Genomic DNA, 18,786 nt, shown 5'->3' on the forward strand with positions numbered 1-18,786 from the left:
CTATTATATTACTGTTACTGCTACGTTACTGTTACTATCATATTACTGTTACTATTATATTACTGTTACTGCTACGTTACTGTTACTATCATATTACTGTTACTATTATATTACTGTTACTGCTATGTTACTGTTACTGTTACTACTATATTACTGTTACTGCTACGTTACTGTTACTATCATATCACTGTTACTATTATATTACTGTTACTGCTACGTTACTGTTACTATCATATCACTGTTACTATCATATCACTGTTACTACTATATTACTGTTACTGCTACGTTACTGTTACTATCATATTACTGTTACTATTATATTACTGTTACTGCTACGTTACTGTTACTATCATATCACTGTTACTATCATATTACTGTTACTGCTACGTTACTGTTACTATCATATCACTCTTACTATTATATTACTGTTACTGCTACGTTACTGTTACTATTATATTACTGTTACTGCTACGTTACTGTTACTATCATATTACTGTTACTATTATATTACTGTTACTGCTACGTTACTGTTACTATCATATCACTGTTACTATTATATTACTGTTACTATTATATTACTGTTACTGCTACGTTACTGTTACTATCATATCACTGTTACTATCATATTACTGTTACTATTATATTACTGTTACTGCTACGTTACTGTTACTATCATATTACTGTTACTATTATATTACTGTTACTGCTACGTTACTGTTACTATTATATTACTGTTACTGCTACGTTACTGTTACTATCGTATTACTGTTACTATTATATTACTGTTACTGCTACGTTACTGTTACTATCATATCACTGTTACTATTATATTACTGTTACTATTATATTACTGTTACTGCTACGTTACTGTTACTATCATATCACTGTTACTATCATATTACTGTTACTATTATATTACTGTTACTGCTACGTTACTGTTACTATCATATTACTGTTACTATTATATTACTGTTACTGCTACGTTACTGTTACTATCATATTACTGTTACTATTATATTACTGTTACTGCTACGTTACTGTTACTATTATATTGCTGTTACTATTATATTACTGTAACTGCTACGTTACTGTTACTATCATATTACTGTTACTATTATATTACTGTTACTGCTACGTTACTGTTACTATCATATTACTGTTACTATTATATTACTGTTACTGCTACGTTACTGTTACTATCATATCACTGTTACTATTATATTACTGTTACTGCTACGTTACTGTTACTATCATATTACTGTTACTGCTACGTTACTGTTACTATCATATTACTGTTACTGCTACGTTACTGTTACTATCATATTACTGTTACTATCATATTACTGTTACTGCTACGTTACTGTTACTATCATATTACTGTTACTATCATATTACTGTTACTGCTACGTTACTGTTACTATCATATTACTGTTACTATCATATTACTGTTGCTGCTACGTTACTGTTACTATCATATTACTGTTACTATTATATTACTGTTACTGCTACGATACTGTTACTATCATATTACTGTTACTGCTACGTTACTGTTACTATCATATTACTGTTACTATCATATTACTGTTACTGCTACGTTACTGTTACTATCATATTACTGTTACTATCATATCACTGTTGCTGCTACGTTACTGTTACTATCATATTACTGTTACTATTATATTACTGTTACTGCTACGTTACTGTTACTATCATATTACTGTTACTGCTACATTTCTGTTACTGTTACTACTATATTACTGTTACTGCTACGCTACTGTTACTATCATATTACTGTTACTGCTACGTTACTGTTACTATCATATTACTGTTACTGCTATTACTGTTACTATCATATTACTGTTACTACTATATTACTGTTACTGCTACATTTCTGTTACTGTAACTATTATATTACTGTTACTGCTACGCTACTGTTACTATCATATTACTGTTACTACTATATTACTGTTACTGCTACATATCTGTTACTGTTACTATTATATTACTGTTACTACTATATTACTGTTACTGCTACATATCTGTTACTGTTACTATTATATTACTGTTACTGTTACGTTACTGTTACTATCATATTACTGTTACTACTATATTACTGTTACTGCTACATATCTGTTACTGTTACTATTATATTACTGTTACTACTATATTACTGTTACTGCTACATATCTGTTACTGTTACTATTATATTACTGTTACTGTTACGTTACTGTTACTATCATATTACTGTTACTACTATATTACTGTTACTGCTACATATCTGTTACTGTTACTATTATATTACTGTTACTGCTATGTTACTGTTACTGTTACTATTATATTTCTGTTACTGCTATGTTACCGTCACTGTTACTATTATATTACTATTACTGCTATGTTACTGTCACTGTTACTATTATATTACTGTTACTGCTACGTTACTGTTACTGTTACTATTTTATTACTGTTACTGCTACGCTACTGTCACTGTTACGTTACTGCTATTTTATTGTTACTGTTACTGTTACTATATATTACTGTTACTTCTACGTTACTGTCACTTTTACGTTACTGCTATTTTATTGTTACTGTTACTATTATGTTACTGTTACTGCTACGTTACTGTCACTGTTACTGTTACTATTATATTACTGTTACTTCTACGTTACTGTCACTTTTACGTTACTGCTATTTTATTGTTACTGTTACTATATATTACTGTTACTGCTACGTTACTGTCACTGTTACTGTTACATTACTGTTACTGCTACGTTACTGCTATTTTATTGTTACGGTTACTATTATGTTACTGCTATGTTACTGTTACGTTACTGTTACTATTATGTCACAGCTGTATTACTGTTACTGTTATGTTACTGCTATTTTATTGTCACTGTTACTGTTATATCACTGCTACTGCTACGTAACTGTTACTGTTATTGTTGTTATTGCTCTTGTTACTTGTTGCTGTTGCCGCTCATACTGTTATGTTACAGGTATTCTTAACGTTAGCGTTAGTTCTGTTGTGTGTCAGTGTTAATGTTGGTGTTTGTACCTTTCCAAACCTCTGCTGCTGGAGGTAAAGCATCCCCTGTTTCCTGATGTCCTCCTCCATGATGACACTGCAGCTCCTCCTCCTCCTCCTCTCCTGTCCTCCTCCTCTCCTGTCCTCCTCCTCTCCTCTCCTTCTACTCTCCTCTCCTTCTACTCTCCTCTTCCTCTCGCCTCTCCTTCTACTCTTCTCTTCCTCTCTCCCTCTCCTCCTCCTCTCCTCTCAGCCCTTCTGCTTCCTCTTCTGTTTAACGTCTCACTCCTCTTGCCTCCTCTTCTTGTCAGTGTTCAGTTATTATTCCTCCTCTTCTTCTCCTCTCTCTCCCGGTCCTTCTCTTCCTCTTTTCGCTCTTCTTCACCTCCTCTGTTTTTCCTCTGCGACGTGTTTGATTCTTTTGTTTAAAGAACTTCAAACTTCAACTTCTCCTTTCTCTCCTCCTCCTCTTCTTGTCTCCTTTCACCTCCTTTCGTCTCGTCTCCTTTTCTCCTCTTTTTCTTTCTGAACTCGCTCGACTGTCCGAAAAGTCTCACCCTCCCCTCTCTTTCTGCTGTCGTTCACCTCCTCTTTTCTTTCCTCCCTCTCTCTCTCTGTGGTATCAGTGTGAAGCAGAAAAACGTTGAGTGTGTCATCGCAGCTTCCTGCCTTCACACTCTGTTGCAATGTCTAATGCAGAACTAACCGGTTGTGTGATCCTCCTCTTTCAGTATCATTCTTCCTTCCTTCATGTCAGACTTTTATGCAAATTCAAATTATTTTCTCCTTTTCCGATCACTAATTTTCACTTTACCTTTCCTTTTTTTCAACTCCACCTGCCTGCCACCTTGTCCTTGATGTGCTGATTAGCTGTTGATCTTCACCAAAAAACCCATTATGCATCCTGCCCCCCCCCCCCTGGTGGCCATGTCGGAGGCTCTTGGTACATTATGACTCTGTTATTCTCAGTAAGAGGAAGTCTTTGAATCCTAAAATACATATAGTACAATGTAAAAATACACCATCACAAGTTAAAGTCCTGTCCTGCCACGTGAGTTCAGAGTTTAGTTGAAATATGTAAAAACAAGTTGCCAAATACAAATGAGTGAAAATCACCGAAAATGTGCAACTTCCTGAGCAGGTGGAAGTCATTAATTGATAATTGTTGTCATGGAAACGTTTAGGAAGAATGAATTTTCTTCCATCTGTAGCGTTATATCAGGAGCACATCTCCTGTGACACTGAGCATGCCCAGTATTGATCTGTACACTTATCTTGAATTGGACTGTGATTTTATGCTTCAGATGTGAATTTTGTGGTGTCATCACTTGGTTGAAATACTGTGTTATTTATATTATACTATAGAATTATTATTGTGAACACATTAACATGGTGAAGTTTGTCTTATCTGTAACGAGGCATCATATTTAATAAAGATAATATGTTTTTATGTAAATTGAATTGGCAAAGTTAACAAGTATAACACATCTTCATCTCCTTCCAGACCTCAGTATCAGCGTATCTGTGGTCTGACCACAGAGAGTTGTTGCTGACAAGTTTATATTCACACTGTAAAATATCCCAAACTCTACAGATCTGTCTTATTATTCTTATTATAGGACACATATTCTGCACATTCTCAGGTCTATATTTATGTGTTTATGTTCTGGGGCTCTACTGGAACATCTTTACATGATTTCCAGTAAAAGGTTCTGTTGGTGACAATCATTAAATTCCTTCTCGTTAGTGACATCTGTGGCCGTTAAATGAGCTGCAGTCAACATACTGATGCTTGGAGAGTGAGACTATTGCTTACACTTCTCATAATTACATAAAAGATCTCTATCATTGTGTTTTGCACCATGTTTCAGCAAAGCATCTCTGACTCTCAGTAAGTCTTAATCCCCCCCCCCCCTATATGTACATGTGCATGTTCACACACACACAGTCTCCAGCTGCACTGTGGCTGCTGACTGGTGAGAGCCACACACACACTCGCAAAAAAAATATGTGTTAATCAACCACCCGAACCTGATTCAACCTGCAAACCAACCATGTTGACTAAACACCTGTAGACCCAGTGAGCTGCGGCCTAGTGAGCAACAAGCTGCGGTTTTGTTGTGAAAGATGGTAATAAGCTCTTATTACCACGTGTGGACCACAAACAGAAAAACAAAAGGGTTGACTATGTTCTGCTGTCGCTCTAGAGCTCGTTTTCTGCTCCATTGTTGAGGAAATGATGTTTTAACTGTGGTTGATGGAGGCAGCTAGCTGCTTCATTAGCTGGAGAGCTAATATCTGCAAGGTGTTTCTAGTCAGATAGCACCGTTTTTGTTGGGTTGTAATGGCGGTCGTTTGTTGACATTAGCGTTAGAGGGGCAAGGCACTCAGGAGCGCGCAAGAACATCACATCCTTTAGATTTTCACAGAAAGTCTTTCACATAGAAATCAGTCCACAGACCGCTACAGACAACTGAGAAGGTCGGGGAAGGTCTCATTTTTCTACATCATATCACTACCCGTCCACTCACTGGCCATAAAAAACAACTATACATGTTAATTGCTTCACAATTCTACGTATAGAACCTTTAAAAACTTCTTATTTATCTCCTTTATGCAGCCCCTCAGTTCAGCCTCTGTCTGAAACAGGCCGTTTTAGCTCCTGTCTCTTTAAGGCCCCGCCTCCTGATGAGCCCACTCTGTTCTGATTGGTCAGCTTCAGGAAGCTTCCTCCGGCTCCGGAGGCTACGTAAACAAACTATAGTAGCAGGATTTCACTTCTTTTTCTCCTTCTTTACTCCAAATGTCAACTTCTCAAATCCATCCGTACATGTTGGAGCTGAACAACACATGGAAACACCTTTTTGTAACAAAAAACAAAAAAGTTACCAGACATCAGTTTGTGTCCAGAGGAGAAATAAAACGACCACGAGAGCAGATTTCATCTTTATTTATGACCCAAGAGAAGAGCTTCCTGACTGACCTGCTGAAGTCAAACAGATTATATATATTTATTTATTTCTGTCCTGTAATCCTCATTCTTCTTCTACTGTTAATAATCCATCAAACACTCATAGACAGGAGTTTGTGATTATCAGAGAGGCAGAAACATAAACAGCAGCAGGTTAAATCAGACCGTTTAAACTGTTGGATCAGATTTCTTCTTCTTCTCTCATCTCTCCATCCTCTTCTTCTTCTTCTCTCTTTCCTCACAGCTGGCCGCTGTAGGTGGAGGTCCAGTAGGTGACGTACTCCGCTCTCAGGTCGTACCTGGAGAGACCAAACATCAGATTTAATGCCTGAATCCTCATCTGCCTTCATCTGTTTTCACCTCAATAAAATACAATAGAATACAATAGAATAATGAACCAAAGAGGAGAAGACGGCTGGTAGAATGAAGTGCAGAAACTAAGAAACTAAAACACTAAACTGGGACACAGTAGAATCACAGTAGAGTAAACTAGAACAAAGTAAAACACAACAGTCACAGTAGTGGAACATAGTAGAGTCAAAGTAGAATAACAGTAGAACGCAGTAGAGGACAGTGGAACGTAGTAGAGTCAAAGTAGAATAACAGTAGAACGCAGTAGAGGACAGTGGAACGTAGTAGAGTCAAAGTAGAATAACAGTAGAACGCAGTAGAGGACAGTGGAACGTAGTAGAGTCAAAGTAGAATAACAGTAGAACGCAGTAGAGGACAGTGGAACGTAGTAGAGTCACAGTAGAATAACAGTAGAACGCAGTAGAGGACAGTGGAACGTAGTAGAGTCACAGTAGAATAACAGTAGAACGCAGTAGAGGACAGTGGAACGTAGTAGAGTCACAGTAGAATAACAGTAGAACGCAGTAGAGGACAGTGGAACGTAGTAGAGTCACAGTAGAATAACAGTAGAACGCAGTAGAGGACAGTAGAACGCAGTAGAGTCAAAGTAGAATAACAGTAGAACGCAGTAGAGGACAGTAGAACGCAGTAGAGGACAGTGGAACGTAGTAGAGTCACAGTAGAATAACAGTAGAACGCAGTAGAGGACAGTAGAACGCAGTAGAGTCAAAGTAGAATAGCAGTAGAACGCAGTAGAGGACAGTAGAATGCAGTAGAGGACAGTGGAACGTAGTAGAGTCACAGTAGAATAACAGTAGAACGCAGTAGAGGACAGTAGAACGCAGTAGAGTCAAAGTAGAATAGCAGTAGAACGCAGTAGAGGACAGTAGAACGCAGTAGAGGACAGTGGAACGTAGTAGAGTCACAGTAGAATAACAGTAGAACGCAGTAGAGGACAGTAGAACGCAGTAGAGTCAAAGTAGAATAACAGTAGAACGCAGTAGAGGACAGTAGAACGCAGTAGAGTCACAGTAGAATAACAGTAGAACGCAGTAGAGGACAGTAGAACGCAGTAGAGTCACAGTAGAATAACAGTAGAACGCAGTAGAGGACAGTAGAACGCAGTAGAGTCACAGTAGAATAACAGTAGAACGCAGTAGAGGACAGTAGAACGCAGTAGAGTCAAAGTAGAATAACAGTAGAACGCAGTAGAGGACAGTAGAACGCAGTAGAGGACAGTGGAACGTAGTAGAGTCACAGTAGAATAACAGTAGAACGCAGTAGAGGACAGTAGAACGCAGTAGAGTCAAAGTAGAATAGCAGTAGAACGCAGTAGAGGACAGTAGAACGCAGTAGAGTCAAAGTAGAATAGCAGTAGAACGCAGTAGAGGACAGTAGAACGCAGTAGAGGACAGTGGAACGTAGTAGAGTCACAGTAGAATAACAGTAGAACGCAGTAGAGGACAGTAGAACGCAGTAGAGTCAAAGTAGAATAGCAGTAGAACGCAGTAGAGGACAGTAGAACGCAGTAGAGGACAGTGGAACGTAGTAGAGTCACAGTAGAATAACAGTAGAACGCAGTAGAGGACAGTAGAACGCAGTAGAGTCAAAGTAGAATAACAGTAGAACGCAGTAGAGGACAGTAGAACGCAGTAGAGTCACAGTAGAATAACAGTAGAACGCAGTAGAGGACAGTAGAACGCAGTAGAGTCACAGTAGAATAACAGTAGAACGCAGTAGAGGACAGTAGAACGCAGTAGAGTCACAGTAGAATAACAGTAGAACGCAGTAGAGGACAGTAGAACGCAGTAGAGTCAAAGTAGAATAACAGTAGAACGCAGTAGAGGACAGTAGAACGCAGTAGAGGACAGTGGAACGTAGTAGAGTCACAGTAGAATAACAGTAGAACGCAGTAGAGGACAGTAGAACGCAGTAGAGTCAAAGTAGAATAGCAGTAGAACGCAGTAGAGGACAGTAGAACGCAGTAGAGTCAAAGTAGAATAGCAGTAGAACGCAGTAGAGGACAGTAGAACGCAGTAGAGGACAGTGGAACGTAGTAGAGTCACAGTAGAATAACAGTAGAACGCAGTAGAGGACAGTGGAACGTAGTAGAGTCACAGTAGAATAACAGTAGAACGCAGTAGAGGACAGTAGAACGCAGTAGAGGACAGTAGAACGCAGTAGAGTACCTGACAGAGGACTTCTTGATCCTGTGGTTGATAGTCAGGTAGGGTTGCTGTGTTGTGGTGAAAGGGGGCCACGAAACTGGGACTCTACTGTCGCCTTTACTGGGATCACTGGAGGAGGAGAAGAGGCAGTTTAGATCGGATCAAACCAATTCAGACCAGTTTACATTGGACACTGGACCAAAGCAACATTAGGGGGGGGGGGTCTAAAAGTACAGGAACGGAAGGGGGTGGAGTCAAACATAGACAGTGTGGCTGCTTCAAACAAGTGTAGCAGGTCGGACTTTAGGATCCAGGGGATCAAGTGGATTACTGGATGACAGGTGAGACAGGTGAGGAAGGAGGAACAGGTGTGTCAGTGGGAGGTGCTTAGTTGGTCCTCATCACTAGATTTTATAATGACTTACTATGACTGCTGGTATTTGTTTGGGGAAGTTGAGGAAAATTATAATCTTCCCATATTAAGTGAAATTGCTTAACTGAACAGAACAGCTGAGAATCCGGGACTGCAAATGTATTTTACCCTGATGCTTGCCATGAAATGTTGATAGACTGTATATATTAACTACAGCTTGATTGTTTTCTATTTGTACAGTGACTGGTAAGTAAGGAGAGGGAGCGGCGGTAGCGAGAACAAAGCCGGTGAAAGAGTGATTGTTTCATGTCGTTTGGTTTTAAAGCAGAAATAAAACCATCAAACACTCAGCAGATGATTTACTGTGGAGACTCGCTGCATTTCTGCTTTTCATTCATTGATTACATCCAACTCCTGCAGCAGTAAATACAAAGAACAACAGGACAGTCCTGTGTTGTTGTTTCTTCATGCGTGGATGCTGAGTTTCAGTTTTTAATTCCTCATGAGTCTAATCTGCAGGATCTACCTGGTTCCTCAGATGTGGTGGAAACACAGTCAGGATGCACAACAGACACTTTCAGTTCCCAGTTTAGTTCCTCAGATTAGTTCCTCTGGTTAACTGAATTGGGCTTTTGTGAACCATAAAGGCCAGTTCAGACCAGTACTTAGTGGTTAGAGGCAGACCTGGGTATACTGGGGTGTGCTGGACTGAGTGTTTGGTGTTTGCAGTGCATGATGGGAGCGTACCCGGTCCTGGCGAAATTGGTCCAGTATGCGATCATGTAGCCGGACAGGTCTCGGTGTCGGGGGAAGTAGGCCACCGGGGTAGAGAAGGGTTTACCGAACAGGTACTGCAATTCCTCAGCGTGCTCCGCCTCCACCCAGCGAGGGAATCCTGGGATACGAGTGTTCATGTTGAACAGGTAGGAGTAGGTACGGGCTCCACTGAGGGACAAACAACATCATTATTACTAATTAGCTAATGTTAGCGTGCTAACAAGTCCCTCCAAGATTTCACAGTTGTTGTTTTTTTTGTGGTTATTACGGCCAACAAGGTTTGATTTTGCAGCGGCTCTTCTCCAAAATTATGTCTCTTTATGTGGTAAAATTGCAGGAATTGAGAAAAACTGCAAGCAAAGGAGAATAATGCACTTTCTTGAAAACTATTACCAGTGAAGAGTCATATGTAATGACTCCCTTGGATAAAAAGCATCCTGCATATCACATAAACAACTATATTTCAGTGCTAATGTTTAATGTATTTTCTGAACATGAGAACCATGAGGACTCAAAGTTCTATAAAACAGAAAATACTGTACTAGAGTTCCATTTACAAGCCTTTATTAAATACACTTTCAGGCTAACATTAGCACCAAATAAAATAAGTCAATAATTCCATTAAAATAAATACATTAATATAAAAATATAGTAGCAGAGATTTCTTTAATTTGCATTAATAATTGCAATCACTAAATCGCATTTTCCTGGAGAGCTTGGTGAACATCAACATGCTAACATCAACATGCTAACATTACCACTGTGAGCACGTCAGAGCTGACCTGGTGTTGTTGGCGTGGAGTCGGAGGGCGACCTGAGTCGGGACCAGGAACAGGAAGTCGGTCTCTATGTCGGCCACCGTCTTCTTCATCATCGCCGGGTCTGGAATCGAGTCCCAGTTGGCGGAGTAAACGTTGTAGGCGGAGGTGATAACAGGGGAGTTCGACTTCTCTTTAGTCAAGCCGGCCAGCAGACCCTTCACCTGCGCTCTGAGGAGAACACCAGAAACATCCTGTCATCACTACGGAGAGCCTGCCGTCAACGATTTTCCTCCATATTAATAAATGTGTCCGTAGAGTAGATCCAATCCTCCGCCTGCTTCCACGGCGTGGATCCGCCCATTCTCACCTGAGCTCTTTTTATTTATTTAGCTTTTAATATTATTTTTATTTATTCTTTAGTTGTGACACACCTTGTAAATCTGGTTTAGATATGAACTAATAACTAATCATTGATTACATTTCTGAGACATCATTACTGACGATGTGATGAATTAAAGATATAGAAGCTATAAAGAACTGCACAGTCGTTGAAACTGCACTTCTGTTTGCCATTTGTTTCACTGACAGGTGTACAGACTGGTGGAGCAGGTGGCCTATTGATATGAAAACAGCTGGTTCAGGGCGTCTTCATCCATTTATGGCTCATTGTAGGAGTAGAAATGTGGCTCATACACCCAGTTCCACAATGCCTGAGATGTATAAATCAACCATGTGTACGCACGGCTTTATAAATATGACAAAAAGAATGCGTCTATATATTTCTGGCTTTGTGTGTACACACAGTTTTAGTCCCGAATCTACAATTTTATGCATCTGGCCTCAGAAAACCACCTCTCCCGGGCCAAGAAGTACTGACACATAACCTCCGTAAAACCACAACATGTCATTTTTACACTTTAGTTTTTGTACAGACTGAACAAAACAGATATAACATGTTAATCAGTGAGATTTCGAGAAGCTGGCAGGTGGATTTTGTTATCTTTGGACAGAGCCATGCTGGCTGTTTTCCCCTGGTCTAGTCTTTATGCTAAGCTAAGCTAACAGACTGATAGCTGTAGTTTCATATTTGGCGTACTGACATGAGAGAGGAACATCTGACTCTCCGGAAGAAAGAGAAGAAAAGGATTTCACTGACGGTTAAAACTTTTAGTATCCTCGGTGTGGGATGGAGACCATAGTTTGTGTCTAAGAGCAAAGACACAATATTGGACCAATAACTAGGATTCATTCAGTTAAAGGGGCTGAAATCATCCAGATCAAGAATTATATAGAATTGGGTGTCATCTGCATAGTGACGAATGTCAATATTAAGCTTGTATGATGATTTGTGATTATGTGTGGTAACACATAAAGATTATGAAGCAGAGGACCCAGAACTGTGCCTTGTGGGACTCCAGATGCCAGATCCAGAGCTGTGTTTGCTAGCAGTGGAATCACATAAAATTCTTGGCTTTTTTGCACTGCATTGCAAAAAAAAAACATTGTGTTTTCAGAGTGAACATCCTGTAGTGTTTCAGTACTCACACAGTGGTGTTGGCCTTGTTCCTATTGATGGAAGGAACGTCGACACCGGCGAAAATGTGTCCGTCCATGCTGTTGACGCCGGCCAGGTAATCAAACTGAGCTGCATTGTGGAACAACCGACCGGGCTCGTCCGGGACAAAATCACCGTCAATCACCGGAGAGAATTCAAGAAGATCCATGATGACACCTGCAGAGAGGACGGACCTTAGCTAGTCCCTGATCTACAAAGGTTCACGTCTGTACAGCTTTAGTTCTCGGTTGCGGTCTTTTCACCCATTTTACAGCATCCAAATGTTATTAATGATGGCAGGGGAAGTAACCAGTTCTTCTTTTCACTCTTTGGGAACATTTTGTGAATGAAACAGACCAGAACAGGTCTCCTTATATGGATGTTTTAGGGGCGTAAATGATGCTGATGATGAAATCTCAGGAACGTTCAGCTCCTCGTGAACAAGTGACGTTCATCAGGCTGAAACTGGAGATTTACTACAAGTTTGTGACATTAAGAGAGTTTGTTGAAACAGTTGCACAAACAGACCTCACAGAGAAAAGTCTGAGATGTTTAGGAGACGAAAATGTTCTTTATATGGGGCCAAATGTTCCCAATAATTTCAGCATGTTTCAGTCAAAACACAGTAAAAAAAAACTGACTGACGGGTTACTTTACTGTGGTCGTGGTTTTATTATTAACTTTTATAAAAGCTGCTGGTGTTTCATGCTGATCCCACTGAGAATCAACAGCTCACTGCAAAAACACCGGTGGGCTGGAAGCAAGTTTTGGGTCTAAATTCTGCCCTCTGGTGGTCAGAAACGTCTTAATGCAGCTTTAATCATAGTTAAGAGAGAGTGAAGAGTCATGTTTCAGTGAATAAAGACATGTTTTTTCAGGATCAGGTGTGCTGACCTTTGCCCAGAATCAGCATTATGTCGAGCTTTCCAGCCATGGTGAGACCGACCGGGTCCGACATCTTCAGACACGTCAGCATCTCGTCCTCGTTAGTTCTCCAACAGCCGACCTTCCGCGCAACCTGCAGAAACAAAAACAACCTTTAAAACAAGAAAAGTCAGGTTGATGGTCAAGATAAACCAGTTGACTAAAGTTAGACCAGTATGAGGAGCTGCTTTCCATTCAACAGTTTATCACGCAGGAATCGTTAAAGATCAACGAGCAGAATCAATAACGTAGCTGTGTTTTATTACATTTGTAAGTTGATGTAAATGTGTTGAAGTGCAGCAGAGTTACCTTTAGTTTATATTGTTATATTGTCTCTGCCTTCCTGCTTCGTTCATTTCATCCATAAAATGACAAAATCTGCAAAATTCCGCCTATTTTTTCATAATTAAACAACTTAAACTTGTAAACACGACGTAGACTTTCATGTCTGAGAGTCTCTAATTATTATTCTAAGATAGATGGAAATTCACTCATCCATGGTTGGCGTCTTTGCTTTTTATAACTGACGAACAATTAATAGATTATTTCAGATCAAGATTAGAAAATTCTACAACCCTTCGAAGTGTTGTATGCAATCCACCGAGCCTCTATTTAAAAGTGAATTAAGATGAATGCTAAAGAGACTAAAATGCGTCTATCGATAAATAAATAAATAAATAACTTGAGTGGAGTGGTCGGTGGACCTTCTTGGTGAGAGCCATCGGTTTCCTCTGCAGAGCCCAGGGACTGAGGGCCGTCCCGCCCTGCGTGATCGCTCTGCGGAATAATCCTTTACTGTGGGGCGACAGCATCTGAGGACAAAGATCAATACATGATGAGATGCATTCAGGTCTCTCTCTATACCTGATCGATCCCTCCAGCCGACTACTCTTTGTATGGAAGCTCATTTCCGCCAGAAAAAAGGAAACAAAATGATGAAATGCTAAATTTAAGAGTATTACATAATAAAGCAAATTTTAGATATTATGTGAATCAAAATTAATTAGTTAGAAAGACTTAGTAACTGTCAAAAGTCTGTCAAATTTATGAATTTATTTAATGGTTCATAGTTCAGTGTTATTGTCGTTATATAACGAAGGATTTCACAGTGAACTGCAGTCAGAGCAGAATGCATTAACAAATATTAAAATATTTTAAATTAGTATAGAATAAAATAATAAAATTGGCAATAAAATAGAACAAAGAAGACTTTTTTTAAAAAGGAAGTACTATATTACGGTTACATATATACGTACAAATAGTATCTTTATGTATATTTATCAATAAAGAGTCAAGACAGTAAAACAAAATTAAATCTCATAATTCCCATAAGTTTGAATTAGACTAAACAAAATGTAAGACATACTGTACATAGCTCATAAATGTGACTTGATTTAATAATTTAAGTTAAAATTATGAAATACTAAGTAATAATTATTTAACTTTTGCACCAAAAAAGAAAAAAAGATTCAATGTGAGGAAATCTCATTACTTTCACTCAGTAAGTCAAAAAGTTTGACTTTTAAATATAGTTTACTATTTTTGTCATTCTTAACATTTAATCTGTTTTATTCTTTCCTGGCAGAAATAGACTTCCATACACACCGAATCATTTTGACTTAATATCTCATAGTAACTTTGACTTAAAGCCAAAATATTGTCTTACAATAATTTTGATTTACAGTGAATGATTTTGCTTCATCACTCGTTACGTTTCATTTCATATTTTCTTTCTTTTCTCGGCGTGAGTGGGCTTCCATACATTAAATGAGGAGTGAGCTAAAATGAGTTAGCGTGTAAGCTAACGTCAGTGTAACCTGCTGTTATTGATAATGAAACAGGCTTCATAGCTGTTAGCTTCAGTGTGATTTGTGTTTCTTTGTTTTTATTCTTCTGTCTGTGATGGTGAATAAAGTGCAGCAGAGGTCAAAGGTCAACAGAAGGTCCTGAGCAGGTCGATACAGATCTAAACTCATGCAGCTGTGTTTTTTTAAATAAAGTGTCTTCCTGAGCTTTCTGTCGGCAGCTGTGTTTATTCTCTGACCTGGAAGCTGACGCTGGCGGCTCCGGCTGATTGGCCGAAGATGGTGATATTGTCTGGATTCCCTCCGAAGGCCTGGATGTTCCTGCGGACCCAAGAGATGGCGGCGTGCTGATCCCACAGACCGTAGTTACCTGAGAGGTAAAAGTCGTCACCTGGTCAGTGTTTCCTGTCGCTGAGCTCAGCAGGACGTCAGGAGACGACTTTTTATTTCATAAATTACTCTAAAATCCTCTCGGTTGATTAATCATACCCCACGCTTGTGAAGTATATGTCAACGTCAACGGTCTGTGGAGGTCGTCCAGGATTCATAGACCTGCTGTTGCATGATATGAATCTCTGACTCTGACAGTGTTTTACACATGAATGTGCTCGGAGACTAATCCACAGTTTCAAATGCATCAAGAGACTTTATATGTCATTTCATAACAAAAATGAATCTCTTCAGGATCCCAACAAACAACCAAATTAACTCTGAACTCAAATAAGAACGCTGCTCAACAAATATGCGTCTGCTAGCATACTTTGTTTAACGTTAGCTTGCAGACAGTTAGCACTGCTAGCCAAAAATCCTCTGAGCTGATTAGAAAATCGACTCAAAATGCCGAGTCAAATGTTTAAAAGTCTAAATCTTCTGTGAACAGGTTTGTGGATCATCTGGCCGCTACGTACTGAAGGGTTCATACGGGGTCATACTGGTATACTGGACGCCCCCCCTGCCCTGTTCTGTTTGTACTGGCTGCTACAGGCCCGTCAACATATCAGATCACACCTGAACAACACGTTAACCTCCACTATCTGTTTCCCCCAACAGACCCACCGAGAAACACCGAGCAGAACGAGTGGATTTTGTCCAACTGGTCACATCAAAGGAGCGTTTAGCAGCTGAGCTAACAGCCGCAGGTTCTCTGCTAATACACTGATAAGACAACAAACATACACACATGCATGCTGGGAAATCACCAGCAGGCACCAAACACACCAGTTTGACCCTAAAAACATGAACCAGTGTGCTGATGGATGGAGGATCAGACACAATTTAAACAGTGACGCTAACTAAACGCTAACTAAACGCTAACTAAACGCTAAAACACTGAACCACAGATAAACTCAGCACTGGTTAGACTGGATATGGAGGTTAATGGTGGAAAGTAACTGAGTACATTTACTCAAGTACTTCAGTACAGTTTTGAGGTTCTCGTACTTTACTTGAGTATTTCCATGTGATGTTAATTTATATTTCGGCTCCTCTACTGTGTGTCGTGTGAAGAAGAATCAATAGAAGATCAATAGTTTACGTATCGGTGGCGTTTTGGATCAGACCTGGCAGTCGGTCGTCTCCGGTGCTGAGGAAACCCATCGTGCCGACTCTGTAGTTCACCGTGACGACGATGACTCCGCCCCTGTCCGCCATCTCCTTCCCGTCATAGAGCGAGTCTCCGAGGATCGCCACGTCGTTGGACGCCCCCAACAGGAAGGCGCCGCCGAACAGATACACCATCACCGGGAGGTTAGTGGACACTGACAGACGGCGAGAGAGAGAGAGAGAGAGAGAGAGAGAGAGAGAGAGAGCAGGAAGCTGGAGGGTTCATTCTGACATCATGGCGTCTGGATGCGATGGACGTAAATATTATTATGATTATTATTCAGCTGCTGTAAACATCACATCCACAAATCTAAATCTGGCTCCAGATCCTTTAAATCACTTCAGTTCACTTTAATGAGCACAACAGATTTAGTAATCAAAGATGGCGTCTGTTTGTTCCTGTGAAAGCTGCTCAGTGACGCATGAAGCCAGAATATAAAGAAACGACTTGGATGCTGCTCACGCTTCCACAGGCCCATTGAGCATGCTCAGTAGAGACTTCTGCTAACTGGCTGACTTCCTGTCGGCTCCTCGTTCACTTCAATGAGATAAAATAATTTAAAATCATGCAGCTGTTTTACTTTCCAAATGTTATTGAACGGAATGGATCAAATCGTGATAATAAAATTAATCATTTATTCACTGTTTTACAGCTGCTCATGTTCCATCACATGACGAACAGGAAGTTATAATTAAAGTCAAACTGGCTTCACAGCGCGGCGATGTGTCGGAGCAGCGGTGCAGCTCAGATGATGTTTATACAGTACTGTATATATATATATATATATATATATATATATACAGTACTGTAGATATATGTGTCAGAGGAGGATGATTGGATGGATGGATGGAGGCTGTTTCCAACCGCGAATCGGGACAAAGCGTAACTACGATCGTCCCCTAACCTTTAACCTCGTGGTTATTATTGTTGCCATGACGACGAAGGTGGCCTAACTTTAAGGAGGTAGTAACTTTAACTCCACCACATGTTTCTCTAACATGAACAGAGTGATGATTTTAACCCAAACAAGACCTGAACCACAGCGCTGCCACGTCATCAATCAATCATCATTATTGATTAACAGTGACGTGTTGATGATGTCGTCCTGCTGATGGAGACGCTATGTGTCGTTCTGGAGTCACATGATCAAACCACAGATCTGCTTATTTAATATTAATTTGAAGACTTGTTGTGAAATTGCTAAAAAAAAAAATAACTAAAATAATTGCTTAAAGTAATTATGGAACTAACCGCACTGCTCCAGCTTTTATTGATTGATTGATTTTATTGATCCTTAATGAAAGATGTGAAGAACAAAAGAGCTAAAAAGACTTTTTTTTTTATTGAGGTGAACTGTATTTGTTTGACTGTTGTTGTGCTGTTTTGTTGTAAATAAAGACAGTTTTTGTCGCGTTGAGCTGCAGTTCCTCTCGTGTCCACCAGGCGCAAAAACCCCAAAACTTCTCTCCACAAACACAAAGTCAACACAGTTTTTACCCGACACATCGAGCTCTCAGCGGATCGTTTATAAGGACAGAAGAAGAAGATTTTGTTATCTTTGGACAGATCCACACTGGTCTAGTCTTTATGCTACGCTAAGCTAACAGGCAGCTAGCTGTAGTTTCATATTTGGCGTACTGACATGAGGATGAGGACAGAAGAAGACGACGTGTTTGATGAAAGTCGTTTTTTTTTTTTTTGGATTCTATGATGAAGATGCTTCAGTAACATGCAGGATATTGTGTAAACACCAGTGTAGCTGTGTGTGTGTGTGTGTGTGTGTGTGTGTGTGTGTGTGTTTCCTACGTTTGCGTCCCTGAGGAACGAAGATGTTCAGGTAGAGACAGTCCTCGCTGCCCTGGGTTTTCGTCTGCAGCAGCGTCACCTGCAGGCAGCGATCCCGATACTTTGTGGCCTTCAGGATTCCTGGAAACGACAGACACGATTAAACTTACACGTCACAGTTTGTTATTGATTGTTAATAACTTGTGTATCATTTATGACAGTTTTTAGCTAAAGCTCGTCGTGTTGGTTAAAATAACAGATTACTAAAGTTAACCTGATGTTGTTTTACTGCTTTATTGACCCAAACTGGGTCAAATTTTAAAGATTGCAGATTGTAACCCATGTACAGACGTTATCTTCCTCTGCACAGGGTTGTCATGGTGACGGGAGTGTGCATCAGACAACTGGAGATGACTGTAGGTGTCTTTCTAGCCACATGTTTTTATTCACATTTGCAATTTGTGCATAAAAAACTGAGTGGAAACAGTAATTTCAAAAAAATAGCCAAATATTGCAACAAAGTGTAAAAATGCAGGATGTAAACAGACATAGTGAATAAATTACATCCTCCAGGTATCAGCCAGTCAGCGAGGTCCCGTCGACCATCACATGACTCCCAGGAGGACGAACATGTGACCTCAATGACTCTCAAGGTGTGAACGACCCCTCAGAGGTCAAACAGCTGGAACTT

The 18,786-nt window shown here is 39.8% G+C and overlaps 2 protein-coding genes across 5 annotated transcripts in view; both read right to left on the reverse strand.

Moving 5' to 3' along the window:
- dok2 (docking protein 2) overlaps positions 1 to 3,189 on the reverse strand; it is a 28,634-nt gene extending 25,445 nt beyond the window's left edge. For both annotated transcript variants that reach the window (XM_042422111.1, XM_042422110.1), the window contains exon 1: positions 3,053 to 3,189. In XM_042422111.1, the coding sequence (XP_042278045.1) occupies positions 3,053 to 3,112 (60 nt within the window). In that variant the 5' untranslated portion in view covers positions 3,113 to 3,189. The remainder of the gene's footprint in view (positions 1 to 3,052) is intronic.
- Positions 3,190 to 5,962: 2,773 nt separating this feature from the next.
- Positions 5,963 to 18,786, reverse strand: part of LOC121904535 (bile salt-activated lipase-like) — a 15,012-nt gene continuing 2,188 nt past the window's right edge. For 2 of the 3 annotated variants that reach the window (XM_042422327.1, XM_042422326.1), the window contains 10 exons: positions 18,117 to 18,236; positions 16,267 to 16,464; positions 14,947 to 15,077; positions 13,607 to 13,714; positions 12,873 to 12,996; positions 11,969 to 12,155; positions 10,445 to 10,651; positions 9,633 to 9,830; positions 8,534 to 8,641; positions 5,963 to 6,292 (listed from right to left, as the gene is read on the reverse strand). In XM_042422327.1, coding sequence (XP_042278261.1) covers positions 6,232 to 6,292; positions 8,534 to 8,641; positions 9,633 to 9,830; positions 10,445 to 10,651; positions 11,969 to 12,155; positions 12,873 to 12,996; positions 13,607 to 13,714; positions 14,947 to 15,077; positions 16,267 to 16,464; positions 18,117 to 18,236 — 1,442 coding nt within the window. In that variant the 3' untranslated portion in view covers positions 5,963 to 6,231. The remainder of the gene's footprint in view (positions 6,293 to 8,533; positions 8,642 to 9,632; positions 9,831 to 10,444; positions 10,652 to 11,968; positions 12,156 to 12,872; positions 12,997 to 13,606; positions 13,715 to 14,946; positions 15,078 to 16,266; positions 16,465 to 18,116; positions 18,237 to 18,786) is intronic. The other variant, XM_042422328.1, reaches the window with a different exon arrangement.

This window comes from Thunnus maccoyii, chromosome 9, assembly GCF_910596095.1.
Source record: "Thunnus maccoyii chromosome 9, fThuMac1.1, whole genome shotgun sequence".
NCBI classification, from domain to species: Eukaryota; Metazoa; Chordata; class Actinopteri; order Scombriformes; family Scombridae; genus Thunnus; species Thunnus maccoyii.